Genomic DNA, 17,179 nt, shown 5'->3' with positions numbered 1-17,179 from the left:
AAGTGTGTCATCATATTTGGATGGAATGTTGAAGGATTTTCTTCAGGGAATATAGAGCAGTACAACACAGTAACAACCCACAGTCCTTGTGCCAAACTAAACTTAATCGCTTCTGTCTGTGCATGATCCATATCTCATTCTCTGTATATTCATGTGACTAAAAGCCGCTTGAAAGCTTTTATTCAATCTGCATCCACCAGCCAACCCTGGCACATACTCTATATATTAAAAAAAAGAGCAAAAAAAAACTTGCATCACAATTCCCCTTTTAAGTCTTACAACTTTCAGTTTGAAATTTTCTCCTTTAGTATTCAACACTTCTGCCCCGGGGGAGAAAGCTTCTGACTGTCCATCTATGCCTCTTGTAATCTTTGAGACTGCGCTATCAGGTTTTCCCTCGGCCTCAGATGTTGCAGAGAAAATAATGGATGTCTGTGCAACCTCTGGAAATAGAGCACTTTCAATTTCAGAACCACTGGCAAATGTCGTGAGATCTGTTAACTTTGCAGCAATGGTACAACGCATGATAATGTAGAGAAGAAAATTTGAATTACAGTAAATATATATATTTTAATGGTTAACTTAAGTGATGCAAAAGAAAAATTTAAAAAACGTGAGGTAATGTTCATGGCTTCAAAGTCCATTCAGAAATCAGATGGCAGAGGGCAAGAAGCTGTTCCTGAATCATGGAGTGTGTGCCTTCAGGCTTCTATACCTACTTTCTGATAGTAGCAATGAGAGCCAGATAGTAGCGATGGGGGTCCTTAATGATGGATGACTCATTTTTGAGATATTTGGAAGATGTCCTGGATACTATAGAGGCTAGTGCCCATGATGAATAAACTCACTGAATTTTGAGATAACGTAAAATAAAGTGGACACTTTCTACCTCGTGAAAAATAACTGAGGGGCACAGATGTTAATTCACTGACACAGAAACAATATGAACTAGACACACCATGTGCCTCCCACATGCTTGAAGAGCATTTAATGGCTTTGGGACTGCACTTGCTGGAGTTTAGAAGAACGGACAAGGGAAACCTCATTGAATCCCACCAAATACTGAGAAGCATAGATAGAGTGGGTGTGGAGAGAATGTTTCCAGCAGTGAGGGAATCTAGGCCCAGAGGAATTGGACTCAGAATGTAGGGACAAATGCACAGGTCCATCAGTGGCAGGGTATAGAAAGCTATGGCCCCGGTGCAGGTTGACTGAGTAGGCAGTTTAAATGGTTGGGCTCTGGCTAGATGGGCCAAGTGGCCTGTTTCTGAGCTGTTCATTTCTATGACTACATGACATCCTTGAGAACAAAGAGACATTTCTATAGCCACAGGGTGATGAATTTGTGGAACTCATTGCTGCAGCTGGCTATGGTCATTGGGTATATGTGAAGTGGAGGTTGATTGGTTCTTGATTAGTAAAACTTCAAGGGTTATGGGGAGAAGACAAGAGAATGGGGTTCAGAGGGATAATAACTCAACTATGAATGGTGGACCAGAATTGATGGGCCAAATGGCCTAATTCCGCTCCTATTTTACACCATCACAACTATATGGACACTCGAAACCAGAGGTTTTGGGGGGGGGGGGGGTGGGGGAGCATGAAGCACAAAAAAACCCACTAATCTCCTGAAGGACCTCAGCAAGTCGGGCAACATTTGTGCGAGGGGGCAAAACTCCACAGTCTGACCCGCTGATCCTCCAAGTAGATTGTTTGTCACATTAAGACAATGCAATTCGATAAATGAGCACCATTACTTATTTCTTTACATATGGTCAGAGATGGAATCAAAACCTAAGACGTTGAGGTCTGCACACAGAGGGCACTTAATGCACCGAGTGGAAGTTCTATAGGAACAGCTCAAAGTTCAAAGTAAATTCATCACACTACATATGTATATGTCACCATGACATTTATTTCCTTACCGGCATTAAAATTACAACAAAGAAATACAATAGAGTCGATGGAAAACTACACAGACTGACAAACGACGACAAATACACACAAAGAACAGGTAAACAAAATCAGAGGCAGGGGCCATCAAGTCTTTGAAAGTGAGTCTACAGGTTGTGAAATAAGCTCGGTGTTGTGGTCTAATGGAAATCTATAAGGAGATTTGCTCAGAGAGGAAGTGATGGATACAGGTTTAATTTCACCGTTGAAGAGAAATTTGGAGAAGTACATTGAAGGGTTATGGTCCAGTTTTGAGTCAACGGGACTAGATTGGGATAAATGGCCTATGTATATACTGTAGACCTCTATGACTACTTCTAAACTGCAATTCAAAGTGGCTGCTGTTGTTTCAAACTTGGTTCCGTAATGATTATCACATCCACATCCCCTGGAAATGGGAGAATTATTTTGACTCCAGCTACATTGACAAAGATGCAAATCATAGGTGCTACAAGCAGCCAGCAAACCTTTACTCACCTTCTTTAGTTTATTTAACTTTGGTAGGTTCACAACTGACAATAATCCTACGTTGATCGTGCTAAGGAATTCCAATTCTTCAAACTCATCTGACAGGCCCTCGATTTTGCCTTCATGTGAACGACAGTTGTCGAGAACAAGTTCTTTCACCTGGGGAGACAAAACAGGAGGCAAACGTAACTGGAACAGCTCCCAGGTGTAGCTGTCAATGCAGAACAGCACGAGAAGCAGGGGAAGAGAGCCTAAGTGTTCCCCGTGGCGACTTTATCTTCACATATCACAGAACTCAAGAGACCAGGTACCATACTTTTACAGATCTCCTTTAATCCCTCAGATACATAAAGAGATTACAATAATGGTATACTTCTATCCTTGTGCTGCAATTAATTGTTAAGATTTAATCTGAAAGGCAATTTAACCATGACCTAATACATAAGAGACAGACCAATTAGGAATGTATTGCACCTTGAAGCCAGCTTCGATCATTCTTCAGCCAGACAATGGTGCATCTGTGGAATTCACTGCCACAGACGCCTGTGGAGGCCAAGTCGTTGGGTAAATTTAAAGCCGACAGTGGCAGGTTCTTAGTTAGAAATGACATTCAAGGTTACGGGGAGAAGGCAAGAGGATCGGGTTGAGAGGGATGAGACATCAGCCAAGGTGGAGCAAACTCAATGGTCCAAATGACCCTATTCTGCTCCTGTCTTTTGGTCACCAAAGTTGTATCCGAACACAAGTAACATACATTACCACCAGCTAATACAGATTCGACCACATACTTCTCAAATAGTTCTTTTTAAATCTATTAAATTGGGGGTGGGGATATACCTCTACCAAAGGAGGTGTAAGGTGCTCCTTCCCTCTGCCAGACGGCAGGTCACTCTTGGGCAAGGTGTAGCACCTGCTTAGCCCCCCGCCCTAGGTCAAGTGAAACCATGAGATGGTCAAATAAGCAGTTAGTTGGTGCATATCACAAGTCCTGGTTACGCGACCACTAACGCCAGGCAATTTCTGAACAGTATTGATAATGGCTAGGATCACACGTCCCGTACAGATGCTGCTCACAAATGGCAAGGGTAAACTACTTCCGTAGAAAAATTTGGAAAGAACGATCACGGTCATGGATAAGACCATGATTGCCCACGTCATACGACACAGCACGTAACAAATGAACAAAGACTGCCATAAGGCAAGAGGCTAGGCAACTGGAATTAAAAGCAAAGTGAAGATGTGGAAGAGGGAGATGACCTCCCTGAATCTGAAGGAGCAATATGAACCTGACAGGTATCATATTATCAGAGCTTTGGGGCGGCATGGTTTCCTCCAGGTGCTCAGGTTTCCTCCCACATTCCAAAGCGTACAGGTCAGTAAGTTAATTGGTCACATAGGTAACCGGGTGGCACGGGCCACACCGGGCCTGGATCTCAAAATAAAAATTCTCTCGATGCGTTACTGTCAGGCATTACATGTTTAGCTGAAAGTAACTCAGGGCTAGAATCAAAACTACTACAAGTCCTACAAGTAGCAGGTGAGGCCCAGTGTCACACAAGACCAGAGGCTCACTCCTGACCAGCCTGAACCCAAAAACAGAAAAAGCTTGAAATTCACAGCAGGTCAGGCACCGTGCAGACAGAAAGAAACAGAGACTTTGGAAAACCATTTCAAACAACTTATGCTTTTTTTAAATTCTGGATTTCAAGCTTTTATTTGTAAAGTTCTGGGGAAGAAAATCACGATGTGAGTGTTCAGATTTATACCCACTGAAGAATGAAACCATTGAACACCAAAATAAAAGTCCTAGGGGAGTGTGCTTCCCCAGATATCCTGACGTCAATCAATGTTACCGGTGCCATCAGTGGGAGCTTCCTATGCAGAAACAGACAGCTTGGCACGGTTGCATAGTGGTTAGGCACAATGCTTTGCAGAACCAGCAACCCGGGTTCAATTCTTGCCACTGCCTGTAAAGGAGTTTGTATGTTCACCCAGTGACCATGTAGGTTTCCTCAGGGTGCTCCGGTTTCCTCCCACAGTCCAAGGACATACGGGCTAATAGGTTAATCAGATGCGTGGGTTTAAATGGGCAGTGCGGGCTCAGCGGGCTAGAAGGGCCTGTTACCACCGCATCTCTAGATAAAATTAAAATTATACTGTCCTGCTTGAACAAGTGCTAGGACAAGACACATCGCTTTGTTTGCAAATGAACAGTGTTCAATAACTTCCACTCCAGGATCAATTGGATGCTCATTGTTTCAAGTACAAGAATGCTCATTGATCGGCAGATAAAGGAATCTCCAAAATCACTTACCAGTAACAAATATTTAATTGGAAAGACACGAGTGTCATCGAGTCATGGGGCTATACAGCACTGAAGCAGGCCCTTCGGCCCAACCAGTTTGTGCTGACCCAAGTTAACTACCTATGCTGGTCCCACTAATCAGCAAGAAAGCTTCCAGTTTGCTCTTGTCCAGGGCCAGAGTATATAGCAGTGCAAGCAGCCATTAAATAGAAAAAGTGGATGAATTGAGAGCCCAGCCTTCATTGAAATGGGTAGATGAGAGACTGGATTGATGAAGTAATCACCAAGGGGCAGAATCAAAAATTAAAAACTCTTCAACCCAACAAGAACCGTACCCCCTCCCCCCTGCACACACTCAACAAATGGCCATATGGCCTCGAGCTGACGTGTTATAGTTCCAACATCTCGGTCCTGGAGTTCGTTCTGATACTGGGGGAGGGGAAGGGCAACACTATTCCTACCCAAGGTGGGCTGGGTGGGGGAAGCAACCATGTTCCAACTAAGTGCCTGAACAGCCCAAGTCTTTTAGAATTGACGCTAGGTAAAGTGACAACCGTTCCTGCCAAAGGGTTTCGGCCTGAAATGTCAACTGTACTCTTTTCCGAAGACGCTGCCCGGCCTGCGGAGTTCCTCCAGCATTTTGTGTGTGTTACTCTGATTTCCAGCATCTGCAGATCTTCTCTTGCTTATTGTTGGATCCTGGTGATGTTGCAGTCAAGAGTTCTTTAGAACTCAAGGATGAGGCATGTAGGTTGTGGCTATTTATTAGATGTTATAGGAATGAACAAAGAAACTGTGGTTATTTTAAACAAAAACTAGTGCAGAAAAGACTGATGAAGGACATTGATAAGGGGTAACCTATGAAACAACAAGGTTCAGGGACACAGCAGGCTGCAGAGAAACTTCTCGGAAAAAAACAATCCACTATACAACAATCGCTTTTAAAAATTACTGAACAATTATGCACATATAGGTGAGTTAAATGAAAATTATAAGCTACAATAGGAAAGCTAACTAAATAAAAGAAAAATAAAGAGCTTTATACCTTAATCCAACACAACCAGGGCCAGGAATCCATTTTAAGTGATGGCATTTAGCTCTCTGGTCACTGTCTAACATCCACTTTACAGCATCAGCGATCAGGGATTCAACTCTCACCGCTGCCTACGTGACTGCATGCGCTTCCTCTGGGTTCTCCAGTGTCCCCATGTACATATTGGGATTTTATTTTATTTTTTTCCAGCACCACAGCATGAAGAACCTTCAAGCCATGTCATCCCAGCAACCCCACAGCCCTGATGAACCCTGACACAAATCACTGACAACTTACAATAACCAATTAATCTACCCGGTACAGCTTTGGACCGTGGGAGGAAAACAAGCATCTGGGGAAAGCCATGCATCCCGCGGGAGGGGCATACAGGCTCCTTATAGATGGTGCCAGAATTGAACTCCAAACTTCAGGACACCCCGAGCTGTAATACTGTTGCACTAACTACAACACTACGGAGGTGTGCAGTGTTGGAATCCCAATTCACATCGAAAACAGCCACAAAAAATGGCACCAAAATCCATGAACATTACATTACTCCAAAATCCAGTTCATCAATAAGCACAATCCAACCACTTAGAAAATGTCAGTAAAAGATCAGTAACTTAACTTACACAGTTAAAGAGACTGATGATTCGCTTGATGGGACGTGAAGTAAAGGCAGAGCCTGCCCTTGGGATTGAACACTGTTGGGTACAACAGATAACAGACGCAGAAGTAACTGGTTCAGAACTTGCGCTACAAGTTCAATCCAACGTTATAATTCACCGAATTCAGGATGTCCCAGAACTGTGCAGCACCAACGAGAAACAGATCTGAATGGGAGACTCTTGTTGGAAAGACCTTTTACCAGATTAACACTTGGTGATTCTGGGAAGGGCCACAGGGAGAACAGCCCCGGTCTCAAAAGACAGGGATCTTTAATGCTTATCCAGGACAAAGCATTCTATTACCTAACACTGTCTCGGCAACAGCTGTGGGCAGATGTGGTTCCTACAGGAACCAGGCAACTGCACTGAAAAGGGTGCAGAAAAAATCCACCAGGATGTTGCTTGGGATGGAGGGTTTCAGGTAAGAAGAGAGACTGGGTTTGTTTACCTTAGAGCGGAGGAGGTTGGGGCACCTGATAGAAGTATACAAAGTTGTGAGGGGGCATAGCGAGATGTCAAAACAAAACAAAGAAGATTGGTTGAGGATGAGGTGGAGGAAGGAATTATTTTTTAAACCAGATAGTAGTTGGAGTCTGGAACACAATGCACAAGTGGGTGACTCTCAATATTTAAGAATGTTGGTGTACTAGTGTCAGGCAGGCAGGTGGGAGAGTGTAGTTTACTTGTCGGTTTAAAGCTGCTTTTATCATTCCAGTCATCGAACGACACATCTGAAGGGCAGCAGCTCTTTCCCACTGGTTGTCGGTGTCCGACTTCAGGCGGGGGGGGTAGAAGAATAGCATGTGCCGGAGGCTCTGCCTCTTCCCTGTCATACCCAGGGCCCGCTTCAGGCAGAGGTTGTCACTAATACTGAAGAACCATTGGGAAAGTATGCTGCAGGTATCGGGGAGTCCACGCACACTCTTAGCTAGGTTATCTGTTTGTTGAACTTAGGGTGGTTTAGATGTTGGTTAAATGTTTTACTGTTTGTCTGTAAATAAATAATCAGCATCTTCTGTCTCGCTAACCAAACCCATGAACCTGCTTTCTTGCAACACGGTGACACCCACAGAACAAGTACTTGGAAAATGGGATTAGCGCACATGGTTACACAATGTCTGGCATGGACACAATGGGCCAAAAGGTACAGACGCCTGAAGTGCATCACTATCAGGTTCAGGAACTACTACTTCCCTATAACCATCAGCTTTTTACACCAATCTAATCCTCCCTCAACAACAGACCGTTGCAAAGTTATTTCCCATGGTAGGGGAGTCTAGGACAAGAGGGCACAACTTCAGGATTTAGAACAGAGATGCAGAGAAAATACTTTAGTCAGAGGGTGGTAAATCTGTGGAATTTGTTGCCATGAGTGGCTGTGAAAGCCAAGTCATTGGGTGTATTTAAGGCAGAGATAGATCGATTCTTGATTAGCCATGACATCAGAAGGTATGGGGAGAAGGCAAGGGAGTGGGAATGGCTGGAAGAATTGGATCAGCCCATGACTGAATGGTAGAGCAAACACGATGGGCCGAACAGCCCACTTCTGCTCCTATATCTTATGGACCTCTGCTTACGTTACCACAGACTTGTTTCTGACTGTGTAAAACATTGCTCGCCTCCACCACCCACTACTACTCAAGTTTACGTTCTTGTCTTGTCGCCACCTGAGCCTGTGATGCTGCCGCCCAGTTTTCCCACTGTACCTGCACCTCACTTCCAAACACAAAACTGTACGGGCCCTTTGGCCCACAACGTTATGCCAACCTTATAAACTACTCTAAAATCAATCCAAACTTTTCCTCCTACACAGTCCTGTTTCTCATTCATCCATGTGCCTATAAGAGTTTCTTAATGATGAGCCTCTACCACCAGCCCTGGCAGGGCGTTCCATGCACCCATCACTGTTAAACAAAAAAAATTACCTTTGACATCCCCTTCACATCACCATTAAAATTATGCCCCCTCATATTAGCTATTTCTGCTCTGGAAGAAGGGTCTCTGGCTATCTACTCGATCGATGCCTTTATCTTGTGCACCTCTCATCCTCCAAAGAGGAGAGCTCTGGTTCGATGAAACCAATCCTTACAAAACACGCTCTCCAATTCTGGTAGCGCCCTGGCAAATCTCCTCTGCACCCTCTCTAAAGCTTCCATGTGTACAAAGCAATAAATGTGATGGCTGATGTTACGTTACTCCACTACCCAATACAACTACACTACAACATCACCCCTGACTTGTACATAAGAAAGAAAGGGGAGGGAGGACTCTGCATTGTGTACAGCACAGAAGGTGGGCCAGGGGGAAAGAGAAGGGGTAGAGAGCACACAAAGAGCAGCTGAAGAATTAAGTACTTTTTTAATATATGGATTGAGACACAGCATGGAATAGGCCCATCAAGCCGTGTCACCAATTTAATCCCAAACTAATCGTGAGACAATTTACAATGACCAAAGACTTCAGACTATGAGAAGAAACTTCCAGAGTCATGGGGAGAACACAGAAACTCCTTACAGACAGTGGTGGGAAATAAAATGAATTATGGAGAGACTTGGGCTCAAAAAACTCCTCTTTTTTTTTCCTGGGGTGGTCTGTGAATGAAAGGAGGGTTTCAGGGAGTGAACGTGGAACCTGTTGCTATAAGGACAAGAAGCGGTTTAGCGTCCTTGCCCGAATCCAAATGGCAGGAGGAGATCCTGAGGAAATGGGAGAGCATTCGGGAGGAAACAGCACTTCACGGATGCGTGGTGCTGCACGGGAGGGAAGGCAATAAAGCTTTAAAGGTTGTCTGTAAAATAATAAAATCAAGTGCGTGCATCACAAACTATGCTGAGGGCAGGTGTGCAATATTACAGATAAGCTACAGCGCGCAATGCCAAAATTGGTCTGGAATTAAGCAGGTGCGGGCAAAGGCACTAGCAGAAGCTGATGTGGTTTTGTGCAGAGTATTTTTAGAATCCGGTTTAGTATCATGCGAAATTTGGTGTTTTGTGGCAGCAGTACATTGCAATTCATAACAATAAAAACTATAAAGTATATAAGTAGTGTAGAAAGTAAGGGAAAAATACTGAGGCTGTGTTCCTGGGATCACTACCCATGCAGAAATCAGATGGAGGAGGGGAATAAATTGCTCCTAAAATATTCAATGTGTGTCTTCAGGGCTTCTCCTTGATGGTAGCAACAAGACAAGGGCACATCCTAGCTAATGGGCGCCCACACAAGCTTTTTCAGGCATGGCCTTTTGAAGGTATCCTCGATGCTGGGGAGGCGAGTGCCCATGATGGGGCTGGCTGAGTTTACAACTTTCTGCAGCTTTTTCTGATCCAGTGCAGTGGCCCCTCTGTATCAGGCAGCGATGAAACCAGTTAGAATGCTCTCCAGAGTACACCTGCAGAAATCTGAGAGTGCCTTTACCAACACCAAATCTCCTCAAACTCCTAATGAAATATAGCCACTGTTGTCCCTTCTTTGTAATTGCACCAATAGGTTGGGCCCAGAATAGATCCCGGTAATGTGTTGCTTCACGTCAGTCTGCAAAAACTTACCATACTTTAATGCCCATCTCTTTTTGTGCACATCTGAAACACATTAATCTGTCATCCCCATTCAACGTTCCTCGGCTACTGCTGGTCACCTAATAACTTCACCACGGACAGCCCCAAGCCCGTCTGAGAAAGGAAGAGGGTCGGGCATAGGGCTGGCATAAATGCCAACAGAAGACCCAAAGACCTCATTCCCGGAAGAGGAAGGATCGTTGCCTAGAGGACGTACAAGTCATGTGGTGAAAGCAGAAATCACCGACAGAGGAATCTGGTGAGTTGTTGTCGGCAGCCTACGCCCCGGTAGATGTAACGGGCTGAAGAAGTCAAGTCACCAGTGGCATCTGAGAACATCTTCCTCGAGCCTCACCATCTCTTGTCCTTTTAAAGACCATACCTATCTAAACTATCTGCCATTTGAATAGCTTAGTGCTAATTTTCTTTGATAGAAACTCATACAAAACCATTCCCATGTTCAAAAAGCATTTGCTTTTCTGAAATCATTTCATTGATCCTATTGAGATTTGTTAAGACTGAGTAGTTTGGAAAAGGACACCGGGCGACGGGTGCTGAATATTCTAGCTAGAGCATTTCAAATAAACACAAGCATCGAGTCTTCAACAGAGCCAGACATATAACCAAGATGACATGAGTTGAGGGGCCCATAAAAAGCTCACTTGCCACTCTGGAGGCCAATACAGCAGTCAGTTCAAACCCTCAGAGGGACCCTGTTATCAAGCAACGGGTCAGTTTAAAAGCCTTCACTCAAGATCTTTGCAGTCGGTATCACAACCGTGAACAGCTGGGCTTGAAATCCTTAAAGCAGGGGTTCCCGAACCTAGGGTCCACAGACCCCTTGTTTAACTGCATTAGAAATGGTTGGGTATTCCTGCCTTAAAGGTTCTCTTTGAGAAAATGCAGCTCTGGGGATGTACCACACCGCAAGAGAAACTTGCATTGAAGCCAATGAAAATAAGCCAATGAAAATTCAATCTCAGGTTGCCTCAAATATCACATGGTGCAGAATGTGACATTTATAGTACATCAGCCCAAAAACAAATAGATTAGGACTCTATTCCCGGGAGAGCAGAAGAATGAGGGGAAATTTAATAGGGGTATACAAAGTGAGGGTATAGACATGATAAATGCAAGCCTTTACCCCCGCACCCCCCCCCCCCACCACTGAGGTTAGGTGAGACTGGATCTAGGGGTCAGGGGTTAACGGTGAAAGGTGAAATATTTAAGGAGAACTTGAGGGGGGAACTTTTTCCACTCAAGAGGGTAGAACAAGCTACCAGTGGAAGTGGTGGATGCAGGTTTGAGTTCAACTTTTAAGAGAAGTTTATTGGTACATGGCTAGGAGGGGTGTGGTGAACTATGGACGAGGTACAGGCAGAATATTTTAGCACTGACTAAATAGGTTGGTGATGTTAAGGTTCTATGAAATACTTTCAAAAATCAAATAAACTCACTGAATACAACCCATTTTTATTGCAGTTCTGCACAAACACTTCCCTGCTGGGTTATCTTTAAAAGATGCACAGAAAGGGTCACCATGTGGCATCACTGTCAGATGATTTACACCCATCTGAAATTCTTACAGGAAGTCCTAACTGTTTCTGCGTACACAGCCCAAAATTGTCTGATGATTTCAGACTGAAGCTTCCGACACACCTCTTGAACAAGCAGGGATACTGGCCATTTCTGGAGGTTCAACACCTTGTAAATCACCCCTCCACTACAACCATATCAAATTCAGATCCCGTAAGAGGAACAATTTCAATGCCAGGTTAGGAAGAGGGACCAAGTTCCCCAGACCTGCTGCAGAGAGAACCTCAAACACCAAGGTTCCTTCTTCCCCTAAGAGTATGCTTTCTACAAATCCCAAATCACTTCATATGCAATTAAGGAGTATAGTCACTGCTGTAGATAGAGTATTTATTTACAGATTACAGCATGGTAACAAGCCATTCTGGCCTAACAAGCTTGCGCTGCCCAACTATACCCATGTGACTAATTATCAAACCCTACACCTTTGGAATCTGTGAGGAAACACTGTGATCACAGGGAGAAAACCCACTCTCCTTTTCATCTCTCAAAGTACAGTACTGCACTAACAGTACGAGCCCAGTCTCCTGTGGTAGGATCACAAACCATGTGTGCTTGTCTCCATACACCGCACCACCCCCCCCCCCCCCCGCCTTTATGGAGTTTCAAATCCATGAAAATACCACTGTTCATATCCACTTTCCACTTGGGCAATTACACAGCCCTAAATTAGTGCCAACCCATACCTGGACAAGCTTTGCCCCAGAAAGACACAACCATAAACACTTCCAAATGTTGGGGAGAAAGGATCTCTGAAGATAGAGAAGATGACATTCCTCACATTTTTGCCAGAGTTATAGAAAAGTACAATACAGAAACAGGTCTTTCTGCCTATGCCAAGCCACTTAATATGCCTACTCCCATCTATCTGCACCAGGACCACTGCCCTCCATACCCCTACCATTGATGTACCTGACCAAACTTCTCAAACGTTGAAAATCGAACTTGTATGCACCACTTGCACTGGCAGCTCATTCCACACTCTCATGACCCTCTGAGTGAAGAAGTTTCCCCTCATGTTTAAACTTTTCAACTTTCACCCTTAACCTATGACCTCTTCCTGTAATCCCACCCAACTTCAGTGGAAAAGGCCTGCTTGCATTTACCCTATACCCCTCGTAACTTTGTATACCTCTATCAAATCTCCTCCTAATCATCTACGTTCCTCGCCAGAAACTGCAATATTAACCGACAATGCCATTCAAGTCACCAATATCCACAGTTAGCCCACAACCACAATATCCATTAAGGAACATTATTACACAAGACACAAAAGCAGAATTAGGCCATTCAGCCTATCGAGTCTGTTCCACCATTTAATCATAGCTGATTTAATAACAATAAAAAAAACCAAGTACTTTATTGATCCCGAGTGGGAAGTTCCTTCATTACAGCAGCAACATTTAAAAGCACTTAGCAGTGTGCAGATATAACTATTAAAGAACAGAATAATATAATTTATCAATGTATATATGAACAAAATAATAAAAAGACCATTGTGTTCTCCTGTCGCACAGAGGTGAACGTGTGTGTGTGTGTGTGTGTATATATATATATATATATATATATATATACACACACATACACACACACACACACACACACACATTCTCCTGCCTTCTTTCCATAACTTTTGATACTAATCAAGAACCTTTCAACCTCCATTTTAAATATACCCCATGACGTGGCCTCCACAGCCATATGTGGTAATGAATTCCACAGATTCACCACCCTCTGGCTAAAGAAATTCCTCCTCGTCTCTGTTCTAAAGGATCATCTTTCTATCCTGTACTAACCCACAGCTACAATACCAAGGAACATTCATAGTAATCCATACCTGTGTCCCTAACTTGGAAGGGAAACTAAAATTTTCTATGTCACACAATTCACAATCCAACTTTCCATTTTTCTCTCCTGCAGGATAGAATATCCTAGCCAAGAGTATACAATTACCCCACAAGTTATCAAGGGTTAATGAATCATGGAGCCAGAAACAAATCTACGCTGGCATTAGCCAAGCCATCCACACACACTAGAAGCCTGAGCTCTTCTAACCCATCCTTTTCAATGAGGACTTTTCCAGAATAAAGCTTGGCACATTGCTCATTTTATTTAGTTAGGCACATAAGAGAAAGGAGTAGCAAGATGTGCAAAAGGGAGAAGTTGAGATAGCTTGGCAAATCTATAAAGCATGGTGGCATAAAGAACTTTTTTATATCTCAAAATAAAATTTATTCATAATAAAAATACTTTTCATTCTAAGACAATGCTTTCAGCACTCTTCTACAACATTCTGACACATCAATAGCACTGCTACCATTTATGTGCTCCCCTGAGGTTGTACACTAATACAGTAACTGAGAGACTTCCTCACCCAACCCGAAATACTCAGTAGGGTAGTCAGCACCTGAAGTAGGACCAACACCACAGGATTCACACTTCTCTCCAGCAGGGTACAGGATATTCTAGCCAAGACTATACCACTACCCTGTAAGTTATCGTGAGTTAACAAACCACAAGGGCAGAGATGAGCCAACGTTCAGGTGGAGCTCAGAACGAGAACTGAAGCGTGTTAAGCTGCAGGGAGGACAGGGGACATCTTTGATGCGGCAAAACAAGGATGAGTACAGGGTAAAGTTGTAAGCATGTTTATCAGGTCACTGAGTGAATCAGACCAGTTAGAGTGAAAACAGGAGGACATGCTCTGCGGGTCAGGAAATGCATGTCCTCTCAAAGGGAGAAAACCAGCGTTGAGCTGCCACCTCAGTCAGATGAACACAGGTCCAAAGCAATGTTCGGCCTATTAAACTAGATGCAACTTTAAGTCCTCTCATGGAGACAGGAATTAAATGTAATTGCATAAAGTTGTCAGTAAAACTACCTGATTGTTGTGAACAAAAAGAAATCCACTTTGTTCCTGCATAAACACAATTCAACTTCCCATTCTGTCTAAAGCAGATGTTCCCAACCTGGGGTCCACAGCATTTAAAAAAAAAGGTAGGGAACCCCTGGTCCAAGGCCTCCTCTACGGCAGGATGATGCACCTGAATTGTCGAGTTCTTCCAGCATTTTTTGTGTGTTGCTCACTTTGTTCCTTACCCAGTCCAGCCTACATGTAACTCCAGACCACCATTACAGTCCACTCCAAACTAGCCGGAAACAATTAGGGAGGACACAAGATCTTTGGGATTTGGGCAGAATAACTACGTATGAGGATGATAAGACTTTCTCTACTTCAGGGAAAATATCTCTCTGCTTAAACATCCAATTGTTTATCAACCAGTGATCCCCAATCTGTGGGCAAACTGCTTCTGCCCTACAAGTTACCTGCCCTCCAAGAGGACCACAACCTTGTCGTGGTATGGAGACTTGCGTATAGAGAGCTATGCTGGCTGGAGTCAGGGCTTTACGCTTTGGCTCTTTGTAGGGGTCACCCATGCCAAACAGGTCAAAGGGTAGAGGACAGACCAAGAGTGGGACACCAGTCCTCCAGTTGCAGGGGTTCAGCTCAGGGACAACAACTTTGACCGGTAAAACTAAATTTTTTACAGAAACAGCAATCAGGAAACCTACGTCTGAACGCAATGGTAATCTTGAGTCTCCACCTGGGACTTGCACGACTGATTGTAGTGAAAACAGAGAGGAAGCTACTGACTTGATGAAGGAAGCCCTGAACACCACCAGAGATGAAGGACTTCCGTTGCTGCCATAAATACCAGTGGTATCACAGGCAGGGTGCAGGGCTACAGAAGATCCAACTCACTGGCCTCAGCTTGGTTGAGGACTGCAGTGAAACTAGGCCTGACAGAGTAAATCCTAGGACAATGCTTCCCTGTAAGCACGAGTCTAGAACCAGAGGCCATGGTTCCTTAAGGGGAGCATCACCAGTAACGGCGAGAATTCCTTCTCACAGATGCTCTTTGGAACTCATTTCAGAACGCTGTGGAGGCCGAATCCTTGAAGGTACACTCAGTGACCACTTTATCAGATATACCTATACATCTGCTTGTTAATGCAACCATCTAGTCAGCCAATCATGTTACACAGAAACATAGAAAACAGTTGCAGAGCAGGCCATTCGGCCCTTCGAGTCTGCACTGCCATTCAGTATGATCATGGCTGATCATCCAACTCAGAACCCTGTACCTGCTTTCTCTCCATACCCCCTGATCCCTTTAGCCACAAGGGCCATATCTCTCTGTTGCAGCAACTCAATGCATTTGCTGAAACCAAATGCTAGAATGGAGAAGAAATGTGATCTAAGTGACTTATGAGCATGGAATGATTGTTGGTGTCAGATGGGGTGGTTTGAGTATCTCAGGACCTGCTGATCTCCTGGGATTTTCACGCACAAAAGAAATTGTTTACAGAGAATGGTGCGAAAAACAAAGAACATTCAGCGAGTGGCAGTTCTGTGGGTGAAAATGCCTTGTAAATGAGAGAGGTCAGGCGAGTATAGCCAGACTGGTTCAAGCTTACAGGAAGGGCACAGTAACTCAAATAACTATTACAACAACTCAAATTACAACAGTGGTGTGCAGAAGAGCACTGCTGAATACACATGTCGAACCTTAAAATGGATGCGCGACATCAGAAGACCACACCAGATTTCACTCCTGTACCTAATAAAGTGACCACTGAGAGGATGTTTAAAGCAGAGATAAGGTTTATTTCTTCGTAGCAGAAATTAATGTGAGCATTGAACAGAAAAGGAGATGTCTTGAAAAAGTTCCAATCCTGCTGAATGCAGAAAATATTCCCAAGACTGAAGGAGGCCACTCTAGTTCCCATTTATTTTGAATTAACTTTTAGAACCCAATACCAAGTGTAGCAATCAATCTTTTATGCCCATATTAATTTAATCAGTTCAGATAGAGGACACTTTCATACTCCAGATGATAAAATGACCACAAAGCATTCATAATTTCACAGGTGCTTCATAAAAAAAATAACAGATTAGGTTTACTTGTCACACATACTTCCAAACATACAGCGCAATGTGTTGTGTCCACGACCAACACAATAGGAGGACTGTGCTGGGGGCAGCCCACAAATGTCACTATGCTTCCAACACCAACGTAGCAGGCCCGCAAAGTGCCAATCCTAACTCGTGTAGAAGGAAGCCGGAACACTGGGAGGAAACTCGCTCTGTCACGGGGAGAACATACAAACTCCTCACAGACAACAGCGGGAATTGAACCCTACTCGCTGGTGCGTTAAGCTAAGTGCAATGTCTCTGTGGCCGCCCCAATCTGGTTCCAAGTACATCCTCCCATTGCTGTAAGCGAGGGAAACAGTTAATGTGCGATGCGCCCAATGCTTCCGTTGTACTATCACTTCTTCAACAATTTCCAGATCTGCGTTCTCCGCCAACTAACTCTCGGTCGAAAATATTGTGAAATAAAAGACGAAGTAGCTGGCACTTGGGGTTGCAAGAAAGGATCTACAAACCAAAGATAGACCAATACGCAGCATACAAGTCAAGGTGCAGGAAAGGCTGGACAGAGTACAAAGTACACAGCAGGGTAGCACAGGAGTTAGTTTAACGCTTTACAGTGCTAGCAATAAAGTTCAATTCCCACTGCTGTCTGTAATGAGTTTGTAT

At 43.9% G+C, this 17,179-nt stretch overlaps 1 protein-coding gene across 2 annotated transcripts in view; it reads right to left on the bottom strand.

Annotated features, from left to right (window-relative positions):
- The window catches only part of anp32a (acidic (leucine-rich) nuclear phosphoprotein 32 family, member A), a 51,194-nt gene that overhangs the window by 19,093 nt on the left and 14,922 nt on the right, over window positions 1-17,179 (bottom strand). For both annotated transcript variants that reach the window (XR_009508415.1, XM_059952964.1), the window contains exon 2: window positions 2,431-2,580. Coding sequence is in view for 1 of the 2 variants with exons in the window: in XM_059952964.1 (XP_059808947.1) it covers window positions 2,431-2,580 (150 nt within the window). In the remaining variant the exon portion in view is untranslated. The remainder of the gene's footprint in view (window positions 1-2,430; window positions 2,581-17,179) is intronic.

This window comes from Hypanus sabinus, chromosome 28 (genome assembly GCF_030144855.1).
Source record: "Hypanus sabinus isolate sHypSab1 chromosome 28, sHypSab1.hap1, whole genome shotgun sequence".
Classification (NCBI taxonomy): domain Eukaryota; kingdom Metazoa; phylum Chordata; class Chondrichthyes; order Myliobatiformes; family Dasyatidae; genus Hypanus; species Hypanus sabinus.
The sequence above is the reverse complement of the archived record's forward strand: the minus strand, read 5'-3'. Positions and strand labels throughout refer to the sequence as shown.